The following is a 25,269-nucleotide window of genomic DNA, read 5'->3' on the forward strand; positions in this document are numbered from 1 at the left end:
TTAATTTAACCGAATTTGAAGAAAATCTACAACATAAAACATGAATCGGTGCATGTTTCCATTTATAATCGTAACGTGAAGAATTGTTTTGTTGACATAAACAGCTGGTGGCGCTAATTCTCCAATGAGGCGCCGTTAAATATAGTCATCATATTAGCGCAAACGCAGGAAAAAAAAACTTGAAAATAATTTTAAAAAAAGAGCCATGCATTTGGAAACTTTTGTAAATTCATGCATTGATATAATAACAACCCTTCTTAAAAAAAAAAAAAATGATACCAAAAAGGAACTTTTTAGCTTTTAAAAGCTGATTCTGCAGCTCAAAACACAAATTATAAATGATTTTAGTTGTTGCATCATTAAAACACTTTAACGTTACAAAGCTTCACACACTGCATGTTGCGTCCGAGTCATTTTAACCACCTTTTAATTTAACAATAATTGCATCCTACTTTAAGGTGGACAAAGCGCCACAAGTGTTGCATAACAGGAGGACAATAAATCAAGTATTCAAACATCCGAGCCGCTGCAGCAGGTGTGTAGTTTCACAAGGAAGTTCAGTGGCTTCCGATATTTAAATCCAACAGGGAGCACACACACACACACACACATGCACACGCACACACACACACACACGCACGCAGAAAAGGAGGAAAAGATGTCACAGAAGAACTAAAATTGATAACAAACCTCATCAGTCGTCATACTGTATTTTGACTGACAGTTAACGTCCTCTTTGTGGCAGTGACAGTAAACAGCTCAATGTACCTGTGTGTGTGTGTGTGTGTGTGTGTGTGTGTGTGTGTGTGTGTGTGTGTGTGTGTGTGTGAGAGATGGGGTTTTTTGGATGCCCTATATTTGTGCGGAGGGGGCGGAGGGTTGATCTGTATAAAGAGACGAGGCTGTCAGACATCTTCACAGCAGCTCTGACTGACAGGTTGGTTTCACCTCCGGCTTCATTCGACACTTCAACCTGCTTTTTAATTTTAATTTTATTTTTATTTTTAATTTTAATTTTAATTCAGCAACTTCATCGTTTCTAATTTGTTTCTGTGTTGCAGGTGAACGCTCGCCGACCTCCTTGCTCGCCCTGAAGAATTAAAGGTCGTCTCTCAGCCCTGAAACCATGAAGTTCAACGTTGCACCCGTCCTCCGTCCCGCCGCCGCCGCCGCGCTCTTCCTGCTGCCGCTGCTCCTGATTGGCTGGACCGAGCAGGCGGCGGCGCACCCGGTCAGCCAGCCGCTCAGCCCCGCGCTGCTCGACCAGCAGACGTTCAACGACGTCCGGAAGGTGTCGCGACTCGTGAGTCACATTTTGAATTTTTGAATTCAATGTCAGAATTTTAAACATTTATTCTCTTTAATTTTTTTTATATGTAAATAAAAATTAAAAACGTTACTTCTAGTGGAAGAATTAGCAGAGCCACAGAAAAATATACAGAAATTATTTTAGTAAAAATACCACAAATCTAAATTGATCAAAAGTACATGTAATGCAGCCGGATAAAATACATTATAATGAGATTATTCTCTTTTATAAATGAACTTATTTAATCATTTAATAATATATTGTATATTGATCACCTGTTTAGCTCGTAAAATCTGAATCTTTTAAGTGAATCTGTCAGATAAATGAAGTGCAGTAAAATGCTCCAATATTTGCCTCTTAAACAAATAAAAGTACCAACTTTGAATTCCAAATTCTGACTTTAAGTGTTATAATTTCAACGTGAGCTTTAAGAAGGTTGTTGTTTTGGCACCAAAGGTGCTCCGTAGATGTTCAACCACAACTTCATGTGAAAACATCGGCCACGCTGCAGTAAACAAAGATATATATACTGACAATATTTTAAATTTGTATTATTTTTAGAGACACCAAAACTTAATACAATTAAAAACAGTTATGTAAAGAAACCCACAAATATTTTCCAATTTTTAGGCATAAAGAAAGAAAGAAAACAGTTTGAAGCGAAAAATGTGACAAATCCAGATAATTAAATACATTTTAAAGTCTTCATTTAAAGCGTTTAAAGCATCCTGATCTGTGTTTTGTGACCGTTCAGGCTCAGAGTCAGCAGCTGGAGGAGGACACCAGCGTCCGAGTGATTCCCCGAGTCAACATCAACCAGGTGAGCACGTTTACAAGTTTTAAAAGCTACTTTAATATTTTAATTCAACTCTACTTCACGCTAATACTCGCGAATAAAATCAAGATTTTGGCAAACACAACAATATGATGCTTTGTAAGAAATTTAACAACCTAATTAAATATAAAACCCTGTAACAGTCAATCTGCTGTAACTTTTCATACTTTTATTTTGTAGTAAATTTTCAACGCAGGACTTTTTCCTGTATTCGCACTAACGATGTGAATCTCCACCTCTTCCAGAACCCGCAGCACATCTGCTGCCACTACGCCAACATCCTCGACAACTACCTAAAAAACATCCTGCCTCACCATGACAACTTCCATCCCAGCATGCACAGGATGAAGACCAACCTCCACCGCATCAGCGAGGACCTGAAGGCTGAAAGCTGCGTGAGTGGTTTTTTTGTTTGTTTTGTTTGTAAATAACGATCGGATCGACAAATATAGCCGATAGCACCCCGTTAGCTTAGCTTAGCATTACAGCTAAACAGAGCGCGAGATATAAAAATCTGCCAACAATTTTACTAATTAAAACATTATATCTCATTTTTTTAATAGTTTTTTTTCAGAGAAATTTGTTGTTTTTTTTGGGCTAAGTTTTGAAGCAACAGCCCGTTAGCTTAGCTTAGCATTACAGCTAAACAGAGCGCGAGATATAAAAATCTGCCAACAATTTTACTAATTAAAACATTATATCTCATTTTTTTAATAGTTTTTTTTCAGAGAAATTTGTTGTTTTTTTTGGGCTAAGTTTTGAAGCAACAGCCCATTAGCTTAGCTTAGCATAAAAAGTGTAAACAGCTAAGCGGGAGGCGTGGCTACCTAAATAAATACACAAACCCCCGTAAAACCGCAACTTGTTACACTTTGGTTTTTCGTACAGAGCTGTTTCCTGCCGTCACGCTAAAAGCTAAGCTAACCATCTTATTCGTAACGTACAGAACGAGGGCCGCGTCAGTCATTTAACTCTTGGTTAGTTTGATTTATAAACAAGTTTCCTAAACTGTCCCGACTTAAAGAGCCGTCCCGTCAGTGTCGTGTATTAATAATTCATGAATAAAAAAAAAAAATGAAGGCTATCGAACCTAAAAAGTAAAAACTGAAAATTTTAATGTATTTAAAGTGTCTTTTTTTAAATTTATTTTTATTTTTTTTATTCTGCCGGCTGTACGCTAATTTATTCAAACAGAAAGTTTCCTGAAGAGTCAAACTAAAACAAATGACCAACCAGTTGACTCCTCTTCCTGTCACCTGACCGCTGCGGCCAATCAGGGAGGGCCTCTGGAATCAGAGCCTCTCAGGTGAAATCAATCCGCCCTCGTTTTAGAGCTGCTCAGAAATATTTGATCAACTTCCTTCAGAGCCAGAATCGAAACACACGATAACAAATAAACACAGATATTAAATTTGAAACGGAAACTCTTCTTAAAGGGCGACGCGTCGTTCTGAAACCGAGTTTAGATTCAAAGATATGAAGACGGAGCGGTTTGTGATAACGTGTGGCACCGATGTGGTTGATGCTAAAATCGATAACGACTTTCAGTGGTTTCAGTCGGAGAAAGTGAACACACACACACACACACACACACACACACACACACACACACACACACACACACACACACACACACACACACACACACACACACACACACACACACACACACACACACGGCACTGATAACAGCTGTTAACCTCCAGGACTTTTCTGTCTCTGCAGAACGTGACTCACCATTCGCACCATGTGGAGTTTCAACAGAAGCTTAACAAGGTGAGACTTTACAAAATAAAAAAAACACCAAACGGGTGCATTTTATTCTGAAGGGTCAGCAGCAGTTTTTCCTCATTATCTAAATATTGTTATTTCAAAATAAAAGCAGCATTAGTCACTCTGAACCGACACGTAAACAAACATGACAGGATAACGAGCTGAAGATTTAAATAAAGGATTTCATATTATTTTATATTTTTGATTAAATAATTAAGACTGAATAGAATTATTTTATTTTGATGTTTAATTCGTCATTAAAGTCCTTTTTGGGGTTCTTTAATTCTTTACTTTCAGTCAGAGTTAAATTTAAACTGTAACTCAGTTCATCAGAACATTTACAGTAATTGTAAAGTGTTTTAAAAAGAATTCTGAATATTTTTTTGCTTCCAGTTCTTCAAATGTGACGATTTACTGCTTTTTATTTGGTCAGAGAAAAAAAAGTGTCAGTTTTCTGTTTTTTAAGTGAAGAATCGATCGATAAAGAAGAAAATTTGAGGGACGACAGAGAATAAAATTAATCGACAGTTGGCAAATCTCACGAAAAGACTCAAACCGATGATGTGCTGTGGAATTAAAAAATAAAAACGTCACAAATATCAAGTTAATAAAAAAATATATATATTTAGCAAAATTCTCTAACGTCCTGAAACAGGATTAAACAGGTGCACTTCTGTTTCTAATGTTTCTATTGTTTCTAATATTTCTAATGTTTCTAATATTTCTAATATTTCTAATGTTTCTATTGTTTCTAATATTTCTAATGTTTCTAATATTTCTAATGTTTCTAATGTTTCTAATATTTCTAATGTTTCTATTGTTTCTAATATTTCTAATGTTTCTAATATTTCTAATGTTTCTAATATTTCTAATGTTTCTAATGTTTCTAATATTTCTAATGTTTCTATTGTTTCTAATATTTCTAATATTTCTAATGTTTCTAATATTTCTAATGTTTCTATTGTTTCAGATACCGGTGGGCGAGCGACGCTTCAACAAAGCGGTGGGAGAACTGGACATCCTCTTCACTTACCTGCAGGATTACTGCATCCAGCCGAGAATCTGATGCTGCTCAACTTGACTGTTTCTACTGTTTCTATTTATCATATTTAACTTTTATACTGACAACGTTTATACATTTATTTATTGATCCATTTAATTTGAGAACATATTTAAAAACAAAATTTTAAAAACAAAAACGTAAAATATTTATATAGACTGAAATACAAGTTGTTGATCTATTTATTGATCTTTTTAATTGCTTTCTATTATTCTATTATTATCTATTGCTTCTGTATGCTGCTGTAGCGAAAAAAATGTCCCCTCGGGGATTAATAAAGTAACTACCTAACCTAACCTATTTATTGATCAGTGTTTTAATGCCTGAAACGACTCAGGTGTTGATCGTGTTGCCATCTTATGGCTCATTATTATTATTATTCATATTATTATTATTGTTAAGTATTTAAATGTTACAGTCAGACGCACTGAATGAACTCCATGTTTCAAGATTCACTGTCAAAGTTTTTCAAATAAAAACCTGCATTATATTTGATTTCTCTTTATTTATTATCACGTGAGTGCAAAAAAGACAAAATACTTAAAGGTTGAAGATGAAAACAAAAGAAACACACCAAGCTGTGAAAAGCAGACGGTCTGAGTTCAATAATACTTCGGATTAAGTGTCAAATATATCAGAGTGTCGTCGGCGAACAGACTGAACGTCAGACAGGTGTTCCGGTGTTCAGGTGTTCAGGTGTTTAGGTGTTCCGGTGTTCCGGTGTTCAGGTGTTCCGGTGTTCCGGTGTTCCGGTGTTCAGGTGTTTAGGTGTTCTGGTGTTCAGGTGTTCCGGTGTTTAGGTGTTCCGGTGTTCAGGTGTTTAGGTGTTCTGGTGTTCAGGTGTTCCGGTGTTCCGGTGTTCCGGTGTTCAGGTGTTTAGGTGTTCTGGTGTTCAGGTGTTCCGGTGTTCAGGTGTTCCGGTGTTCCGGTGTTCAGGTGTTCAGGTGTTCCGGTGTTCAGGTGTTCCGGTGTTCCGGTGTTTAGGTGTTCTGGTGTTCCGGTGTTCAGGTGTTTAGGTGTTCCGGTGTTCCGGTGTTCAGGTGTTCCGGTGTTCAGGTGTTTAGGTGTTCAGGTGTTCCGGTGTTCCGGTGTTCAGGTGTTCCGGTGTTCAGGTGTTCAGGTGTTCCGGTGTTCCGGTGTTCCGGTGTTCAGGTGTTCCGGTGTTCCGGTGTTCCGGTGTTCCGGTGTTCAGGTGTTCAGGTGTTCCGGTGTTTAGGTGTTCAGGTGTTCCGGTGTTCAGGTGTTTAGGTGTTCCGGTGTTCAGGTGTTCAGGTGTTCAGGTGTTCAGGTGTTCCGGTGTTCAGGTGTTCCGGTGTTCAGGTGTTTAGGTGTTCAGGTGTTCAGGTGTTTAGGTGTTCAGGTGTTCCGGTGTTCAGGTGTTTAGGTGTTCCGGTGTTCAGGTGTTCAGGTGTTCAGGTGTTCAGGTGTTCCGGTGTTCCGGTGTTCCGGTGTTCAGGTGTTCAGGTGTTCCGGTGTTCCGGTGTTCAGGTGTTCCGGTGTTCAGGTGTTCAGGTGTTTAGGTGTTCAGGTGTTCAGGTGTTCAGGTCCTGCAGCAGCTGATGATCGCACCTGTTTCCACTTTTTAATAACGAGGTCTATAAAGAAGATGCTGTCTCTCCAACTCATCCGAATATGGTCACAACTGGCTCCAAAAGAAACCAAGATGGCGACGGTAAATGTGCCCGATTAGAAGCTTGAAAACATTCAAACACTGACAGGTGACATCACGGCGGTTCAACCAATAAAAACCACCGAACGGTGGAAACCAGCTGGAAACTCCCCAACAGTCTGATGGCTGACGTCCGGCTGCGTGTCCACGCTGACACGTCCTCATGAACGCCGCACGTTTACGGAGATTTAAGGAAATTAGATTATATTTTAATCACTGATTTAATCACATTAAAATACAAAATCTGATCTGACTTTTAATTAATTTTTTTGACACGTTGCAGTTTAATTGGTGCAGAAGTCTGCAGAAACCACAAGAAGACGAAACCTACTTACCTACTTTCAAACATGTAGGTTTGGTTTCAGTGTGTGTGTGTGTGTGTGTGTGTGTGTGTGTGTGTGTGTTCTCTGTTTTTGCTGCTGGATCAAAAATATATGTTATTTTAGATAATGAAACTTCTGCTTCAACATTTAACGTTAAAAAGTCTTCAGTTTAAGACATTAATTGTGTTTTATGTGATATTATATATTATATTATAGTTTGTCGATACATTGTATCGATCCTGAGTTCAAAGGGGTTCAGTTGATATTTTAAATATCTGTGTATTATGTGCACAACATTTTATTTTGCAGAATTTTATCACCAAAACTTTTTGACTTCTATAAACTTTTTTTTTCATCCCACTATTTCCTCTGTTAATAGTTGGTTTTAACAATCATTTGCTAAATTTGGCTCAATTTGTGTTCCCAAGTACGTAAACTGGTTTTAAGGCCTTTGAGTCATAAAACACGACTCGGTGTTATTTATTTTCGTATCTTGAGATATCCCCGAGTATTCGTGTTCATTCTAACAGCTCGAAATAAAACAGTATGACATCGTCCGCGTATAACGAAAGCTTGCGCATCCTGGTTGCATTTAATACGACATACGACGTTCTGGGACTTTACTGAATGTGTTTCTGATATTTTAGACGTTGCAACACAAGCGGCTCAAAAACATTTGAAACCAGTTTAGTTCCTAAAAGAAGTTTCATACAAACGTAACCGGAACATGTCGGATTCAGGTTTTTCTTCTTCTGCATGAAGTCAACTGATAAATTTATTTAAATTTTGAAAACATCCTCACATGAAGTTCAAAAACTTTACTGTGAATTTTTTTTAATTTTGTATCAATCATCCTGAAAACTGAACACGAAACACTTGACCCTGAAGTGGGTGACCGGGAGAAATGTCCCCACAAAGATAGACAAACCGACACACACACACACACACACACACACCTGAACTCCATAGTCATTTTCCTCTCAGCAAAGGGGCGGAGTCAGCACTGCTCCACCTGTCATCATGGGGATTCCCACAGAGAAAACACCTGCAAACTTCCTTGTGAAATAAGGATCTATATTTAGTGTTGAAACAGAAGTTATTTATAGAAACAAACCTGTTAAATCCAGATTTAAACACACAAACACAAACACACACACAAACGCCTGACCTCAACATCACGGAGAGTAAACATTCATAAATATTCATCTTCTGTGTATTTATATTTGTTTACAGGTCCTGTATGTACTTTATAAATGAATTGTTTCTGTCAGTGACGTCGCTGTAAAGAAGGTGGATGCTTCACGAAGGCGTTTCGTGAGGTCACGGTGACCTTTGACCTCCGAATTGTCATCAGTTCATCGTTTAGTCCAAGCGAACGCCTCCACAATGAATGGGAACGACGGACAGGACGGACGTGAGGTCACATTTACCTTGACCTCTGACCTTTGACCTACAAAAATCGACTCACTTCCTCGTTAAGGCCACGTGAACATTTGGGACAAGCTCGAAGACGTCGCCCTTCTCGCCGCTCCCCGGATATCCTGCTAATCGACGCATGGGAAAGACGTGAGGTCACAGTGACCTTTGACCTTCAAAAAAAAAAAAAATAATCGAATCAGTCAATCGTCGGTACCGAGTGAGTCTTTGGAGAAGAACCCCGGCGCAGGAAAACCGAATTGTTTCGGAGTTACGAGCTTTCAATTTTAAAATAATTTTGAGACATCAAAACAGGATTCAGCTGATTTACAATCAAAACATACAAATCTGAAAACATAATTTTGAACAGACAGGGTTGAATTTCCCAGCATGCCCTGCAGCCTAATCAAGAAACTCCCTCGTGGCTGTTTGACCTCGATACTGCTGTTGACTTCCAGGAAGGTGTCAACGTTTTGTTTTTGACTCAGAGCCTTCGTCTTCTTCTCTCTTCCTCTTCCTCTTCTTCTTCTGTGGCGCCGACACCTTCGTCTTTTAATCTGGGTCGGATGATGATTCGGCAGAAAAGCGAACACCGTTAAGTCACCGTTGTCTACCGAAGCCGCGACCTACTTTTATCTGACCGCACAGCTGAACATCGAACAAACCAGGTTTCGACCCAACGAACCTGTTAACATCAGACAGGAAGTGACATCATCGTCAGGACCTGATGACTCTGCAAGAAAAATAGGAGAGGAGACAAGAGGAAGGAGGTGAAAAAAGGAGACGGCAAAAATAGGTAGTTAGGAGGTGGAAAGGATGAAGAGAGAGGAGCGAGGAAGAGGAGGAAGAGGAGGAAGAGGAGGAGAAAGTAGATGAAGGAAGGAGGTCCGAAAAAAGGGAGGTCAAGAGGGGGTGAAAAGAGCACGGAAAGGAGAGAATACAGAGAAGAAGAGGAAGGAAGATGGAGAAAAAGAGGAGGGAGGAGGAGGAGGAGGAGGAGGAAGACTGCCGGACAGAGGAGAGGAAGAGAAGTTGACATCAGCTTGGAAAGTTGAGGAGTGACTCAGTAAAATTAGGAAATTTCTGAAACAGGAGAAGAGAGAGGTGAAGGGGGAGGAGAAGGGGGGAGGGGGGAGGAGGAGGAGTATATATACAGCAGAGGGGATTGAAGCTGCTGCAGTCGAAGGATGTCTCTCCCCGTTGTCAGGACGACCGCTCTCGCCCCGCTCGCCCACCTCATCATCATCATGGTCGCCGCCGTTGCCACGGCGACGGTGAAGCAGGAGCCAGGTCCGACCTGCAGACAGGAGATCCCCTCCGAGCTGATCCGAGACCTGTGGAGCCGGAACCGCCTGCTGATCAATGACCTGCCGGTAAAATCAATACATTGATCAAAACTTCTATTGATTAGTTTTCTGTTTATTATTTAATTTCACTTTTAATAAAAAACAAACACTTTAATTGATCAATACTTCAGTTGAACTTATTGATTTGTTTTAAGTATCAATAATATTTGATGATTCTGTCAATCAATGTGTCACTTGAAGATCAGTTCAACACTTATTGTTCACGATCATTTTGATTGATTAATCAGTTGATCAATATCTCAGTCTGCTATAAATATTTAAATTGATGAATTTTAATTGATTTATATATTTTGAAAAATGAATATGAGCTGTTATTGATCAGTGTGATCAGTTTGTCCGTTTCAATTCAATTTCAATAAGATACTGATTGAGCCATCAATCAATATGTTGGTTTACTATCAATAAATTCAGCGTGAATAATGATCAATAATTATTTTTTAGTTAACCAGAAGTCAATGCTAATTCTTATTGATTAGTCTGTCAATCAATATGTCAGTTTATCAGTCAGCATATTGTTTTATTACAAATAAAGAATTCATAATTTTTTTCTATCAATTCATCAGGTTATATAAACTGATCAATAATCAATCAAACATAATGATGGTATGTTTGTTATTGATCAGTTTTATTTGTAAAGTAAGAAATCTGATTAGAAGGATAAATAAATAATAATTCATATTAAATTCAATATGTTCAATAACTAATCAATCAATCAATAACTACTAATCATTATAAAATGTGTTAATATGGATCGGTAACTTTGAATTTTTAGGTCTAAATAATGGAACTTTTGGATTTAATCAATCAGCAATAATATAAATGATGTGGTTCTTTCAAAATAAAAGTCTCCGTAATTACATTTTTACAGTGTTTGATCTGATCAGCACACATTTATAAACGATCAGTATTTGATAACTCGTATTGATGAATAAACTCCAAATGAGTGAAACTGAACCTTTTTTTTTTTTTTTTTTTTTTTAATTGATGTTCAGTTTCAAACAGGAAGTGAAAAGGTACAAATCTGTAGTTTTTAAAAAGATCAAAACCTCTGACTGGAAACACTTGAAAAATCCCAGCCAACATAAATCTGTTCACTTTTATTTCAGACGATTTTTTTACACTTTCAAATTGAAGTTAGTTTAAAAAAAACAAAAAAAACTTAAAAAGTAATCTTACTTTTAAACACATTAAGAGATGAATGTAGTGTGCTTATTTTAAAAATGTATTAAGAAAATTAAAAGACATCTGGAATCACGTTGTTTATATAAAACTAAAGAAGTTTTCACCGACAGAAAGAAGAAAACTTCTCGAGGCGACAAAGACTTCTGCCGGAGTTCTGCACCAAATGTCCCGAGGTCAGTAAATCATCCGCCGAGCGTCTCCTGAGAATCGGTCGTTTTTTGAATGGAGTCTGGTGGAGCTGGAAGTCTGTTTGCTGAGGTTTTCAGCTCTCAGCCATGACGGTGTCCTCTTGGTTTACCTCAACCACAACCTCACCGTGATACTGAACCCTCTCTCTCACACACACACACACACACACACACACACACACACACACACACACACACACACACACACACACACACACACACACACACACACACACACACACACACACACACACACACACACACACACACACACACACACACACACACACACACACACACACACACACACACACACACACACACACACACACACACACACACACACACACACACACACACACACACACACACACACACACACACACACACACACACACACACACACACACACACACACACACACACACACACACACACACACACACACACACACACACACACACACACACACACACACACACACACACACACACACACACACACACACACACACACACACACACACACACACACACACACACACACACACACACACACACACACACACACACACACACACACACACACACACACACACACACACACACACACACAGTTTACATTTCAGGAAGGACGTTTTGAGTTTCCTTCACTGTTTTTACCACCGGGGAGTTTTGTGTATTTGATCTGCGTTACCGAGCCGAGTGTACGCCTGATTGTACGATAAATATTTGTTACATTTGCACAAAACATTTTTTTACGATACAACCGTGCTAGCGCGCCAACACGCTCGTTGCCGACGTCAACGCTCCGACTGAACTCTGCCGTCGTCTCCTCAGCGTCTGATTGGCTGGCCGGAGGTGAAGGAGCTCATCGACATCTACCAGAGGAGCGTGTTCAGCAGTGATGTCATCCAGAAGCTCCTCCCCCTCCACTACGATGACCTGCTGTATCGACTGCAACACACGCTGCAGCAATGCGTGAGTACACGCAACGCAGTACACGTAATATAGTACACGATCTGCAACACGCAACGCAGTACACGTAATATAGTACACGATCTGCAACACGCAACGCAGTACACGTAATATAGTACACGATCTGCAACACGCAACGCAGTACACGTAATATAGTACACGATCTGCAACACGCAACGCAGTACACGTAATATAGTACACGATCTGCAACATGTGCAGCGATGCGAACAAAGTATGCAAACAAACGTAACTTCGTGTTTTTTGCTCTTTTCAGGTTTTTTCTGCTAAACGTTCAAAATATTTAAAACTCATCAAAAAACTGGAGAGAAAAATTAAAAAGGTAAATATTTACACTGCAGTATTCACACTACCACTACTGTTACTATGACAACTACTGCTACTACTACCACTACTACTACTACTACTAATAGTACTACTAATAGTACTGCTACTATTACTAGTAAACAACACAAGTAAAATAACAGTAAAACAGTACTACTGTTTCTGCTACAGTTACTTTGAATATTACTTCTGCTTTACTACAACTGCTTGTACTTCTACTATTACTACAACAGCTTGTACTTCTACTGTTACTACAACAGCTTGTACTTCTACTGTTACTACAGCAGCTTGAACTTCTACTACTATTACTACTTACTGCCCCCTGCTGTTGGATTCTGGTTATGTCACAGGTATCATTTAAATGATTGATAATGAGTCAGTATCAATAATTGTATCAATACTTGTATCAATAATGATATCAACAAATGTATCAATAATTATATCAATAATGATATCAACAAATGTATCAATAATTATATCAATAATTGTATCAATAATGATATCAACAAATGTATCAATAATTATATCAATAATGATATCAATAATTTTTATCAATAATTGTATCAATACTTGTATCAATAATGATATCAACAAATGTATCAATAATTGTATCAATACTTGTATCAATAATGATATCAACAAATGTATCAATAATTATATCAATAATGATATCAATAATTTTTATCAATAATTGTATCAATAACGATCAATAACTGTCTGCAGACGAGAGACGAAGGAGCGTTGAAGGCTGTCGGAGAGTTCACCTTCATCCTCAGATGGATCAATGAGCTGGCACAGCACCACATCCCTTAGAGTCTCATCTTCATCTTCATCATCATCATCATCATCTTCATTATCAACACCATCAACAGTTCCTTCCTTAACTTCATCATAAACAGCTTCATCATTACCCTCCTCTTCATCATCCTCTTCTTCATCATTATCCTCTTCATCATCATTATCCTCTTCATCATCATCTTCATCACTGAGGATCGTTTTCATTTTCTGCTGTTAAATCGAACTGATCGACCTGATCGAACTGATCGAACTGATCGACCTGATCGAACTGATCGAACTGATCGAACTGATCGACCTGATCGACCTGATCGACCTGATCGAACTGATCGAACTGATCGAACTGATCGAACTGATCGACCTGATCGACCTGATCGAACTGATCGACCTGATCGACCTGATCGAACTGATCGACCTGATCGACCTGATCGAACTGATCGAACTGATCGAACTGATCGACCTGATCGACCTTTTTTTTTTTTAAGTATTAATTTGTATTTTAAATATCTGACTTTGCAGCTTTATTTACAAAATGTTATTTTTGACAAAACATATTTATCGTATTTGAGTTTTTTACTGAAGTCCAGAACTTGAATACTTGAATGTATTAAATTTACAACAGAATGATGAAATATATATTTTTTATATATTTTAGCTGTATTTATGAATTTTTCTGACATAAACTAGATTTTTTTTTTATCTTCATCAATGCTGACTGCTGTTTTTTTTTAAAAATTAGACTGAAACAAAGCTTTGAAATTTGTCTCCCTCTGCTGGACAACATGAGGAAGTATGACACGTGAATTTCTTCTGACTCGACTTTTACTGATTTAAATTCTTTTGTTCAGTGACGTCTGTGACGAAGACGGTTTTTCTGTTTGAGTGAACAAATGAGATTTTTATTATCACGTGGAAGATAAAGAAGAGAAATGTGCGAGTTTTTGCTGATGACGCCCTGCTGTGATGTCATCGTATTACCCTCCAAGATCGGGGTGAAATTTGTTTGTTTTACCGAACACGTGTGATTAGAAAAAGTGGAGAATCGAGGACATCGAGTGTTTAAAGTTGGACTGAACTGGTTCTGAGCGTCTTCTATCAGCTGGTTGATTCAGCTCAACGAGCCTCTGATGAGTCGATCACGTCCACCTGAGTGTCGTCTGAACGCTGCTTCACACCTCAAAGAAAAGGACGATCGAAGCCTCCGACCTGCTGCAGCTCGATCGACTGAAACTCATTTCACAGTTCAGAACTTTTCCTTTAAGTTTCTGATCGTTTCCAGCTTCAGATAAGAGTTAAAACAGAAAAAAGAAAACACGAGAAATAAGAAATGAAATCTTTTGATAAAAAACATAGATTAAAAAAAAAAAAGAAGAAATGACGACATGTTCGAGGAGAGTAAATTTAGATTTTGGTAAAGTTTCGGTTTGTGGAAGGATTAAATGAAAAGTTCAGCTGAAAGTAAAAACTGAGTCACGACCCCAATGAGAGGAAACTCCCACGGAGACGTCCGGACAATCGTCGAAACCCACAAGCGAGCTCCCCCGCCCGCGTTGGCTCCGCCCCCACACGGTGACACAGCATTCCTGAGTCACCAAAAAAAAAAAAAAAAAAAAAAAAAACTGACTGAAACATGACGATTTCAGGCCTTTTAGCCCGTTTTATATCGTGATTTTGATCATTTTGTTTCGGCACAGTAATTAAGACGAAAAAATAAATACCAGACTTCATCTTGAATGTCTGAAACATTTTATCCTGCAGATACCGACTCTTCTTTTACATTATTACGTTTGATTTGAACTGAACGACTCGCAGAGTAATTTGGCTGGAAGGGCGCACAACCCTGAATATAAGACCACGCCCTTTTTCCAACATCTGTTTTTTCAGCCAGAATTGTTTTTCTTTTCCTCACCTAAAATAAATAGTTTTTGGATACAATACATGCCAATTAAAAGGTAAATTAATTTAAATATAAAACAAATAAAAATCCTCATAAAGATGTTATCTTCCATTATTTTGTATTTTTGTTGCTGTCAGACAACAAGACGAGGATGAATTAAGACGACATGTCGGCCTGCAGTCATCTCCGGCCTGCAAAAATGTCTATAATATCAATACTTACAAAAACTATTATCCAAATAAAGTTTGAGGGTTGTGGGGATTACGTGAGTTTCTCAGGAGACACGATAGAGCGTGAAAGCAGCTCAGAGTTTCTGTACATGAACCTCGGGCACTTTGTGGGGACGCAAAGACACCAGCAGGCGGAGACACTAATTAAAACCCTGCACTCGTTGTCAAACAGCACAAATCTATTTTCCTTCAGAAAACTCGTGCAGGACCGACTGATCCCCAAACACGATTTTTCAGCTGCCGGTTTACAGTCGGCCTCGCTGGAAGGCGAAATGAATACGTGGACCTTTAACGATGACGTTCACAGGTCATTTTATGTCAAACTTTAAACTTTGCAAAAGAGCAACTGATGACTGTTTTTTTTTTTTTTTTTTTGCAATCATAATGTTTATAGGTGGGAAAATCAAATCTCTACCACACACAAGAGGATGTGTGTGTGTGTGTGTGTGTGTGTGTGTGTGTGTGTGTGTGTGTGTGTGTGTGTGTGTGTGTGTGTGTGTGTGTGTGTGTGTGTGTGTGTGTGAGAGACTAACGGTTTGCCCACAAGAAAAAAAAACACATCACGTTGAGGCTTCTAAGAAACACAGAGGTAGATTTATTTGTAGTAGTCGACCACATAATTCCTGTTAATTAACATTTACCCAGAAAGATGATGGTGTGTGTGTCTGCAAGTGTGTGTGAGTGTGTGTGTGTGTGTGTGTCTGCAAGTGTGTGTGAGTGTGTGTGTGTGTATGTCTGCAAGTGTGTGTGAGTGTGTGTGTGTGTGTGTCTGCAAGTGTGTGTGAGTGTGTGTGTGTATGTCTGCAAGTGTGTGTGAGTGTGTGTGTGTGTGTGTGTCTGCAAGTGTGTGTGAGTGTGTGTGTGTGTGTCTGCAAGTGTGTGTGAGTGTGTGTGTGTGTATGTCTGCAAGTGTGTGTGAGTGTGTGTGTGTCTGCAAGTGTGTGTGAGTGTGTGTGTGTATGTCTGCAAGTGTGTGTGAGTGTGTGTGTGTGTGTGTCTGCAAGTGTGTGTGTGTGTGTGTGTGTCTGCAAGTGTGTGTGTGTGTGTGTGTGTGTGTGTGTCTGCAAGTGTGTGAGTGTGTGTGTGTCTGCAAGTGTGTGTGAGTGTGTGTGTGTGTGTGAGAGAGAGTGTGTGTGTGTGTGTGTCTGCAAGTGTGTGAGTGTGTGTGTGTGTGTGTGTGTCTGCAAGTGTGTGTGTGTGTGTGTGTGTGTGTGTGTGTGTGTGAGAGAGAGTGTGTGTGTGTGTCTGCAAGTGTGTGAGTGTGTGTGTGTCTGCAAGTGTGTGAGTGTGTGTGTGTGTGTGTGTGTGTGTGTGTGTGTGTGTGTGTGAGAGTGTGTGTGTGTGTCTGCAAGTGTGTGAGTGTGTGTGTGTGTGTGTGTCTGCAAGTGTGTGTGAGTGTGTGTGTGTGTGTCTGCAAGTGTGTGTGAGTGTGTGTGTGTGTGTCTGCAAGTGTGTGTGAGTGTGTGTGTGTGTGTCTGCAAGTGTGTGTGAGTGTGTGTGTGTGTGTGTCTGCAAGTGTGTGTGAGTGTGTGTGTGTGTGTCTGCAAGTGTGTGTGTGTCACACTGGCAGAAATAATTCATCTGTTGTACGAAAGAGGAAAAAAGATGTTGCTGAAGGGTTTTTACATTTTCATAATGAAATTATTTGATGCATCTTTTAATTTAATGTCGTCCATCTTCACCAGAGATTTCCAGCTCTTCCAGAAATCTGGATGAATCTGAGATGTTCCCGGGCCAGATCCAGGTTACTGTTAGTATTAGTGTTAGGTTTTTTTTTGTTTTTTTTTACTTGTATTTTACTTTAATTGAAGTAGTTTAATACACACGGTGTCCATCAGCTTCTTTATTCTTCATAGAAGCCAGTTTTAAGTCGACTATAGTGAGTTTTAACTTACTTCTGAACTACAAACCCTGCTTCCAAAAAAGATGTGTAAAATGTAAATAAAAACCGAACCTGAAACCTTGTGAACCCACATTTAATTCAAAATAGACCAATTATAACATATCATCTGTTGAAACTGAGAATTTTTTATTGTTTGAGTTTGATGGCAGCAACACATTTCCAAAAAAGTTGGGACAGAGTCAACAAAGGACTCTGAGAAAGGCTGCGTGGGCAAATAGTGCAACAATTAAGAAAAATTAAAGTTAAAGTAAAGTTTCTAAGCATTTGGGGATTTCATAATAAAAAATGTGAATAAAAACTAGTTTATTTTACTCTAAATAATAAAAATACATACTTGTGCTTTTCTTTTAGTTTTTTTTTTGTGGTATTGTTGCTCTTCACCTCCCCTGAACTTCGCATGACGGTAAACTTTAAATATGCCTCTATATTAAAAAAAAAGAAAAAAAGAATAGTAAATTTATATGGACTCTGCACTTGATTGAAGGTTAAAATATTTCGGGGCAATCCCTGGAAATAATGTTCCTGCTCAGAGAAGCGTTTTTTCTCGCTGAGGTGATGATTCATGTTTCGTTGAAAGCTTTGTGGTGGCGTTTCCACCAGCAGGGATGTTGCCGTGACATTTGTTGCTGTCAGCACTGATGACATTTCCACCGGTGCAGAGACGAACTCTACCCACAACCATGATCACACTTGTCCCAGCTATAACATTATTTGTCACATTCCTACCGGCCTCATTTCATCCATACAAGTGGACACGCCGACGTTACATCCGTGTGATTATTGAACAAATTAGAGATACGAGGCACAACGCTCTTTGGATGGTTCTAACTTTCAGACCAGTTACAGGAAGTAAATAATTACTTATTAAACAAAAGAAAATGGGGGGAAAGGTAGAAATAAGTCACGGTGGCGCATATAGAGAAGAGAGCAGGCTAATAAACTGTAATTTGGTGCAAGAAGTCGAAACTCACCTTGAAGAACGTAAAACGAAGCCGAAAAAACGTATTTTCAGAGTGGAAAAACAATTCCCACCAAAATACTGATGATAGTACAAATGGCAACAAAATGAGTTGGTTGAGTCATTCTGCAACTCGAAATACAGGAACGTAGGAGGTTTATGTGTTGTATAGTTTTGTCCGCAAAATTGCAACGTGAAACCAAAACGAGATGGATCAAAAGCATCAGAAACGCGAATCTGTTTTTACTTTCAGGTGTAAAAAAAAGTCCTTTTATTCCGTCAGCAGGTCGCAGTGAGACGTGAAAAAACTCAGAGCTAAAACCGATATTTTTATTTGAACTAAGTCAAATAATAATTTATTTCAGCTGCTTGTATCCACGATCTAAGTCCTTCATTCCCGACCCACGGCTCAAGACCAACAGGCGAGGGTCAGAACCAGATCAACCGGTAAAATCGAAAGCTTCGCCATCAGGTTCAGGTCGATTTCCACCAAAACATCACGGTACTTCGGCCGCGTAGAGGGCGACAAAAGATGTCAAATCATCCAATATTTTGCAAGAGACGCCGAAAAATCTTTTGATATAATCTTTGTTTCTCCTTTTTTTTTTTACCTCGTTAATAACTTAACTTGTGACCCTTTAAATCAGATGATGTGATTTGGCCTCGGTTGTATCTCCTGATGTGTTTTATGCTGCCATCCAGACAATGTATCTTTCAGGGAAGGCTTTGTTTTACCAATCTAAAGAAAAAAAAAAAGATGACAAAGGAGACCCTGAACTGTTGAGCAGCTGAAATCCTATATCGGACAAGAATGGGACCACATTTCACTTTCTAAACTCCAGCAACTGGTCTCCTCAGTTCCCAACCATTTACAGAGTTTTGTAAAAAGAAAAAGTGACACAACACGGTGGTAAACATAACCCTCGCGAGATGTGTTGCTGCCATCAAATTTAAAATGAGCATAATATTTTTCATAAAACAATAAAAACTTTGGATTACTGGTTATTTGGAAAAAAAAATTTTGTAGACCACCGAAAAACAGTGCAGATAACCTGCAACATGCACAACACGTGCATGCACACAAGCTTGAACTCTTGAGCACTACTTGAATTCTGCTCCAGTTTAACCACTCTGACCAGAGATTTCTTCTCTGTACACGTGTGTGTGTGTGTGTGTGTGTGTGTGTGTGTGTGTGTGTGTGTGTGTGTGTGTGTGTGTGTGTGTGTGTGTGTGTGTGTGTGTGTGTGCGCGTGCTGTCAGTGAGTGGAAGTGAAGGGAAACCTGACCAGGGAGACTCCTGTGAGCGTACGTTTAGCAGCAGCGCAGCGACGTTAAGAGGAAAATTGTCGTTGATGCTGCTGATTGCGGTGCTGCTGCTTCTGAGCCCACAGACCACAACCACTGAGACAGACAGAAACGTAGGGATGCAGACAACTGTATATAAAGACCTGCAGGTCAACAGATAGGTATCACTGACGAGACAAACACTTCATCGCTCTCTCAGCCTTCCCTCTTGCAGTTACGATCGGTGTGTGTTGAAGTCAAGAGCTCTGATATGTCTTCGTGGAGCGTTTCCGTGTGTCTGCTGGTGTTACTGGGAGTCGTGTTGGTGTCTGGCGGTCCAGTCCAGTTCATCACCGAGACAATGAAGCAAGACCAGGAGTCCATCGCCAACGAGCTGGTGAGTTTTCCCTCTGTGGCGTTCCACAGAGCTCAATCCTAGATCCTCAAATGTTTTCCATTCAGCCTACTAATATTTAGCGTAATCACGACATTTAAGTTTTATTTATACAACCTGTAGTTTAAGATTATAGACAGGAAGAAATCTGAGCTGTATTAAGGAGCATGTCAATGAATGAATTTAAGAAGATGTCGGCCTCTGAAACCTCCTTTGAAATGGCAGATTTACGGATTAGAATCACAAACCTCCTCCACAATGATAAATACTTTGATTTACACACTTTTGATTAAAAATAAGGATTTTATTTATTTTTATAACATATATATATTTATATTATTGTGAAAATGATGGATGAGGATTATTCAGTTTCTCTCTGATAGACAGTGTTGTTGCAGGCTTTTTGTTCCTGGAGAAGGGTTTTGGTGGTATTTGAAAATCTTTCTGGGGTTTAATGTTTTTCTCACAAAAATACACTTAATGAATTTTTATGAACGAGTGGCAACTCTTCATGGAGTTTAAAATGATATATGTGATATAAAACTTTTCTTGTGTTTTTTTGTTTTTAATATGTTCGTCTAAACTTGTTCTTTTTTTCAGATTTGCTAAAGTTTCTAAATTAGATTTTTTTTTTTTTTTTTAAGAAATTTGCAGATCTAAACTGATGTTTGGATTCTTGTGACTTCAAACACTGACGGTCGGATTTTATATCTGCAGGAACAGCTGATTAAAAACACATTTTTTAGTAGAATGGAATGTTGATGTTGAGCTTCTTCACCTTCAAACAAAATCAGATGCAATAAAATGTGTATTTAAACTAGGTTAGGTTAGGTTAGGTAGTTACTTTATTAATTTTTTTTCGCTACAGCAGCATACAGGAAGCAATAAGATAATAATAGAATAATAGAAAAGCAATAAAATAGCAGTAAAATAGCAGTCAAAAATATTAAATATTAAATATAAAATGCATAGTATATACAGTACAGTATATATATATATATATATATTTTATATACAAACAACCAAGAAACACAGTCAATAGTGTTATTGTTATGTGATGGATTTTGCCAGAGGTGAGTTATTGTACAGTCTTATTGCGGTCGGCAGGAATGATCTCCTGTATCAGGAATGATCTCCTGTATCAGGAATGATCTCCTGTATCAGGAATGATCTCCTGTATCAGGAAAAACCTTAAAAAATTTCCCCTCGGGGATTAATAAAGTAAATACCTACCTACCTACCTTGTGACAGCGGAGCTGGAGGAATCTTTTGGAGAACGTCCTCCTCTGTCCCTGCAGCAGGTGGTGGAGAGGGTGGACAGGATGATCCAATATGGATAATAGTTTGTTCAGTGTCCTCCTCTCCACCTCCTTTTCCAGACTGTCCAGTTTGTAGTCGATGATGGAGCCGGCCTTCTTAACCAGTTTGTTAAGTCTGTTGGTGTCTCCGGCTCCAATGCTGCTCCCCCAGCAGACCCCAGCGAAGTACAATTATTTAAAAGCATTTCTTTTGTTTTTAGGAGTTAAAGCTGCCAGAGATCGGCAGCAACCCGCTCTTCACCTCCGTCATCAACAGTATGAACTCCTCCTGCCAGGTACACACACACACACACACACACACACACACACACACACACACACACACACACACACACACACACACACACACACACACACACACACACACACACACACACACACACACACACACACACACACACACACACACACACACACACACACACACACACACACACACACACACATACATACATACATATACACACACACACACACACACACACACACACACACACACACACACACACACACACACACACACACACACACACACACACACACACACACACACACACACACACACACACACACACACACACACACACACACACACACACACACACACACACACACACACACACACACACACACACACACACACACACACACACACACACACACACACACACACACACACACACACACACACATTTTCAGTTGAATTGTTGAATCGGTCGTTCACTTATTTGAATATTATAAATCGGACCTAAAATGGAGTCTTGAGGAACTCTGAACACGAGCGCCGACGGAAACGAGAAACCTTTTTGGTTGTTCAAGTTTCTGTGAAATTTGGTTAATTGGTTAAATTTCTGTAACTTTGCCCAAGAATCCAGACATGTTGATCATTTTCTGGCACAAAAGTGTCATAAATTCACTTTAGTGCTTTTCATTTGTACCCCGTTATAATTGAAACTCTATCAAACCCAACGTTAGTCCCTGAGCACTGACTCCCAGGCATTCCTTCCTCTCCGCAGATAAAAGACAACGTTCAGCTGATGAACGCCACGCTGGACGTCTACATGCGGATTTTCTCCAGCATCCTGCAGCACGACCGCCACCAGCACCACAATGGCAAGACCAAGGGTCTGCTGGACGGCCTGTCCAAGACCAAGAGGTCCCATGTGGTGTCAGCTCTGATGAAGCGCAAGAATTACATGGAGAACCTGAGGAGCCACCTGAGCTACCAGAACCGCGACAAGGAGCAACTACTCAGCGAGCTGAGCCAAATAAAGGTATGTTATTTTCACAATAAATAGATTTCAATTCCACTTAATAACCCAACATTAATTAAAAAAGAAAAAAAAACAACTCGTAGGTTGAAACAACCAACTAGTTGTGGTTAAACTTCAACCAATACTGTGACTTATCAATCCAAATCGCCTGTAATCAAAATGAAAAAAAAAAATTCAAGGCTTTAGAACGGCCGTTCATAAACCAAGAGCTGAGTTGGTTACCGCCTGGTAGCGCATCTGACCTTTGACCTTTGACCTCAGAGAGAATCAATAGGTCTGAAGTATCTTAAATCTTTGTTTAATATGAGTCAGGAAAAAAAGTCATTTCATTATTGTTGAAATTGACCAACAGCAGATGAAGTTGCGTAGAGGTTTATGTTTTGATGATTACAAATACCCTTTTAAAAGAAAACGTTGCAAGAAAAGACGCCAAAAAATAAAAACCAGGAAAGTAACGACGGACGGTGGAGACGGTAAATAAAAATGTTGCTTCTTTTTCAAATGAATCATCTTACAATAAGCGCCCGTTAGTTCCTCCTACGACTTTCCTTTATTTATGTTAGTGAACATAAATCTGCGCTTATAAACATCTAATTTATGTATTCTTCTACGTCTTCTGAAATAATTCTGAGAGCTACTTTTGTTCGATCCAGACTTCGGTTTTAAGTCGTTGGCAACTTTGTTTCATGTGTAAACAAACTGCAGACGCAGCGTCCACCCAGCAGGGGGCGCTGCAGGAGGAGGTTTATTATTATTATTATTAATAATAATATCATCATGTTTCTAACCGGAGGTGAACTTTTGTCTCTTTGCAGGTCGACAACCTGCTCGTTCAGAAGAAGGCGCTGGCTGAGTTCTTGGAAGTCTACCAGGCGGCTTCTGTGAATGGCTACCAGAGCTGCTGATCCCGCCCACAACACCTCTGCAGAGTATAAATACTTCTGACTATCAGAGGTGCTGGGAATTCATCTCTATGACAACCGCTTGTCCCTCATGATTTAGTTGATTTGTTTGTTTATTTGCATTAAGCATTTAAAAAAATAATTATATTTATTTATAACTTTCAGATTTCCACACATTCACAGTTCATCATATTTATTTTCTTTCTTTAAAAAACTGATTTTAAACCATTTCTCAATGCGGTGCTCCACTTAACTGAGTTGTATTTATTTTTGTGATCATTTAATGTATTTTATTTATGATTTATTTATCTTAATTTATTTTTCTTGTTGTCATTTTAAAACGGGATCTTGTTGGTTCGAATAAAAGCAGAAAAAGAAAATGCAAAATGCGTTTGTCATGAGCAGGTTTCATGTTTGATCTGAAACGCTCCTTTAAGATAACAACGATGATAAAAGTCACCGCAGACAGATGTGCTGCTCCGACAGCCGCCGCTCATCTGGTTTCAGTGGTTTTATCAGATATCGACGGTTCAGACTCACGAGAAAAAAATTTGAATATATTTTTTTCATAAAACCATCAATTTCTCCATTTCAGCGTTTGATATGGGAAAGGTGCCCGTTTACCACTGTGTTGTATCACCTCTTACTTTTAACAACACTCTGTAAGTAAGTCCAGAGAAGGCGGCGGTGTTTCTGGATCATGTTTCTATCTGGTTTCTTCTTTGGAGAGTTTTCAACCTGCATTTGTGGACGCAGCGATGAACTGTGTTCACAGACGATGGTTTTCACGTGTTCCTGAGCCCATGCAGTGATTTCCAGTCTTTTGGTGACCCCGTCCCGACTTTTAAAAAAACGTGTTGCTGCCATCAAATTCAAAATGAGGATATATTTTTCATAAAACCATAAAATTTCTATTATCTAAAACTGTCTAAAAGCAAAATTAGTGTCTCGATCTGTGGTTTCTGGAAAACATGCAAAGATCGAACTGGAAGAAAGAAAAGAGGAAGAAAGTTTCTGAGTGGAATCAGAGTTCCCATGCGCTTCCTCTGACATCACCGTGTTCCCCAGCTCTGCACCAATCACGCAGAGGGATTTCCCCACCCGACAGCTTGTGATGTAATGACGGAGTCACAGGACAAATGAGCGGTTAGATGTGTGAGTGACGACAAACCGACCAACCGTCCACACCTGCCTGCTCGTTAACAGACTAGTTCATTAATTAATTAGCTTCATTCTGCCTCATTTCAAACAATTTCCTTGAAATTTACCACAACAATCACCAAATTTAGACACAGCAAAACTAAATGACAGAAAATAGATGTCAAACAACCCTTTTTTTTTCTTTTAAATAATAAATAACATTTGTCTTCTTTGTTCATGACAACAAACAAAAAATTTATAATAGTGACCTTCAGTTTCCGTTGACCTAAATCTGGGCTCTAAAGGAAAAACAGCATTTCTACTTGTGGTACTTTGTGGATGTGAGTTGCGTGTTAAAGCCACAGTTTGACTCAGGTGTGAGGTGCGATGCGTTCAGGGTTTATCCCTCAAACCGAAGCCAGGCAATGGAACTTTTCTCACTTAAGTGGGAGGAAAGATGACAACATCGGAGAAAAAAGTCCTGGTTTCTCCAAAGTTTCGAAAAACTGATTAATCCGCCCGACAGACTAAGACGGACGGGATGAGTCAGACGGCCGTCCCATCTACTGTTGACCTGATATTACATTTTAGTTTTCTGGTCGTTATATTTTAATAAGCGTACACCTTCGGTTAATTTTTAAACTATTGGAGCCTTCAACCAATCAGCATCGACCACCATGTGACCTATGTTGCGCGCCGAAACTCGACCACTGCTTTCTAATCCTTCAGTGC

General features: G+C 39.2%; 2 protein-coding genes across 2 annotated transcripts; both read left to right on the forward strand.

Moving 5' to 3' along the window:
* The first annotated feature begins 879 nt into the window (after positions 1-879).
* On the forward strand, positions 880-5,124 carry il22 (interleukin 22). Its single transcript, XM_069719236.1, has 6 exons — positions 880-937; positions 1,062-1,303; positions 2,064-2,129; positions 2,390-2,539; positions 3,870-3,920; positions 4,888-5,124. Exons 2-6 carry the CDS (start codon positions 1,127-1,129, stop codon positions 4,981-4,983), a joined length of 540 nt encoding a protein of 179 aa, XP_069575337.1. The 5' UTR covers positions 880-937; positions 1,062-1,126; the 3' UTR covers positions 4,984-5,124.
* A 4,448-nt stretch (positions 5,125-9,572) lies between these two features.
* On the forward strand, positions 9,573-13,254 carry il26 (interleukin 26). Its single transcript, XM_069719241.1, has 5 exons — positions 9,573-9,758; positions 11,045-11,107; positions 11,962-12,102; positions 12,374-12,439; positions 13,165-13,254. Exons 1-5 carry the CDS (start codon positions 9,573-9,575, stop codon positions 13,252-13,254), a joined length of 546 nt encoding a protein of 181 aa, XP_069575342.1.
* The last annotated feature ends 12,015 nt before the right edge of the window (positions 13,255-25,269 follow it).

Source organism: Brachyistius frenatus, unplaced genomic scaffold, assembly GCF_029030835.1.
Source record: "Brachyistius frenatus isolate BFR_SWC_R1_liver_20210118 unplaced genomic scaffold, ASM2903083v1 Contig_210, whole genome shotgun sequence".
Taxonomy (NCBI): Eukaryota; Metazoa; Chordata; class Actinopteri; family Embiotocidae; genus Brachyistius; species Brachyistius frenatus.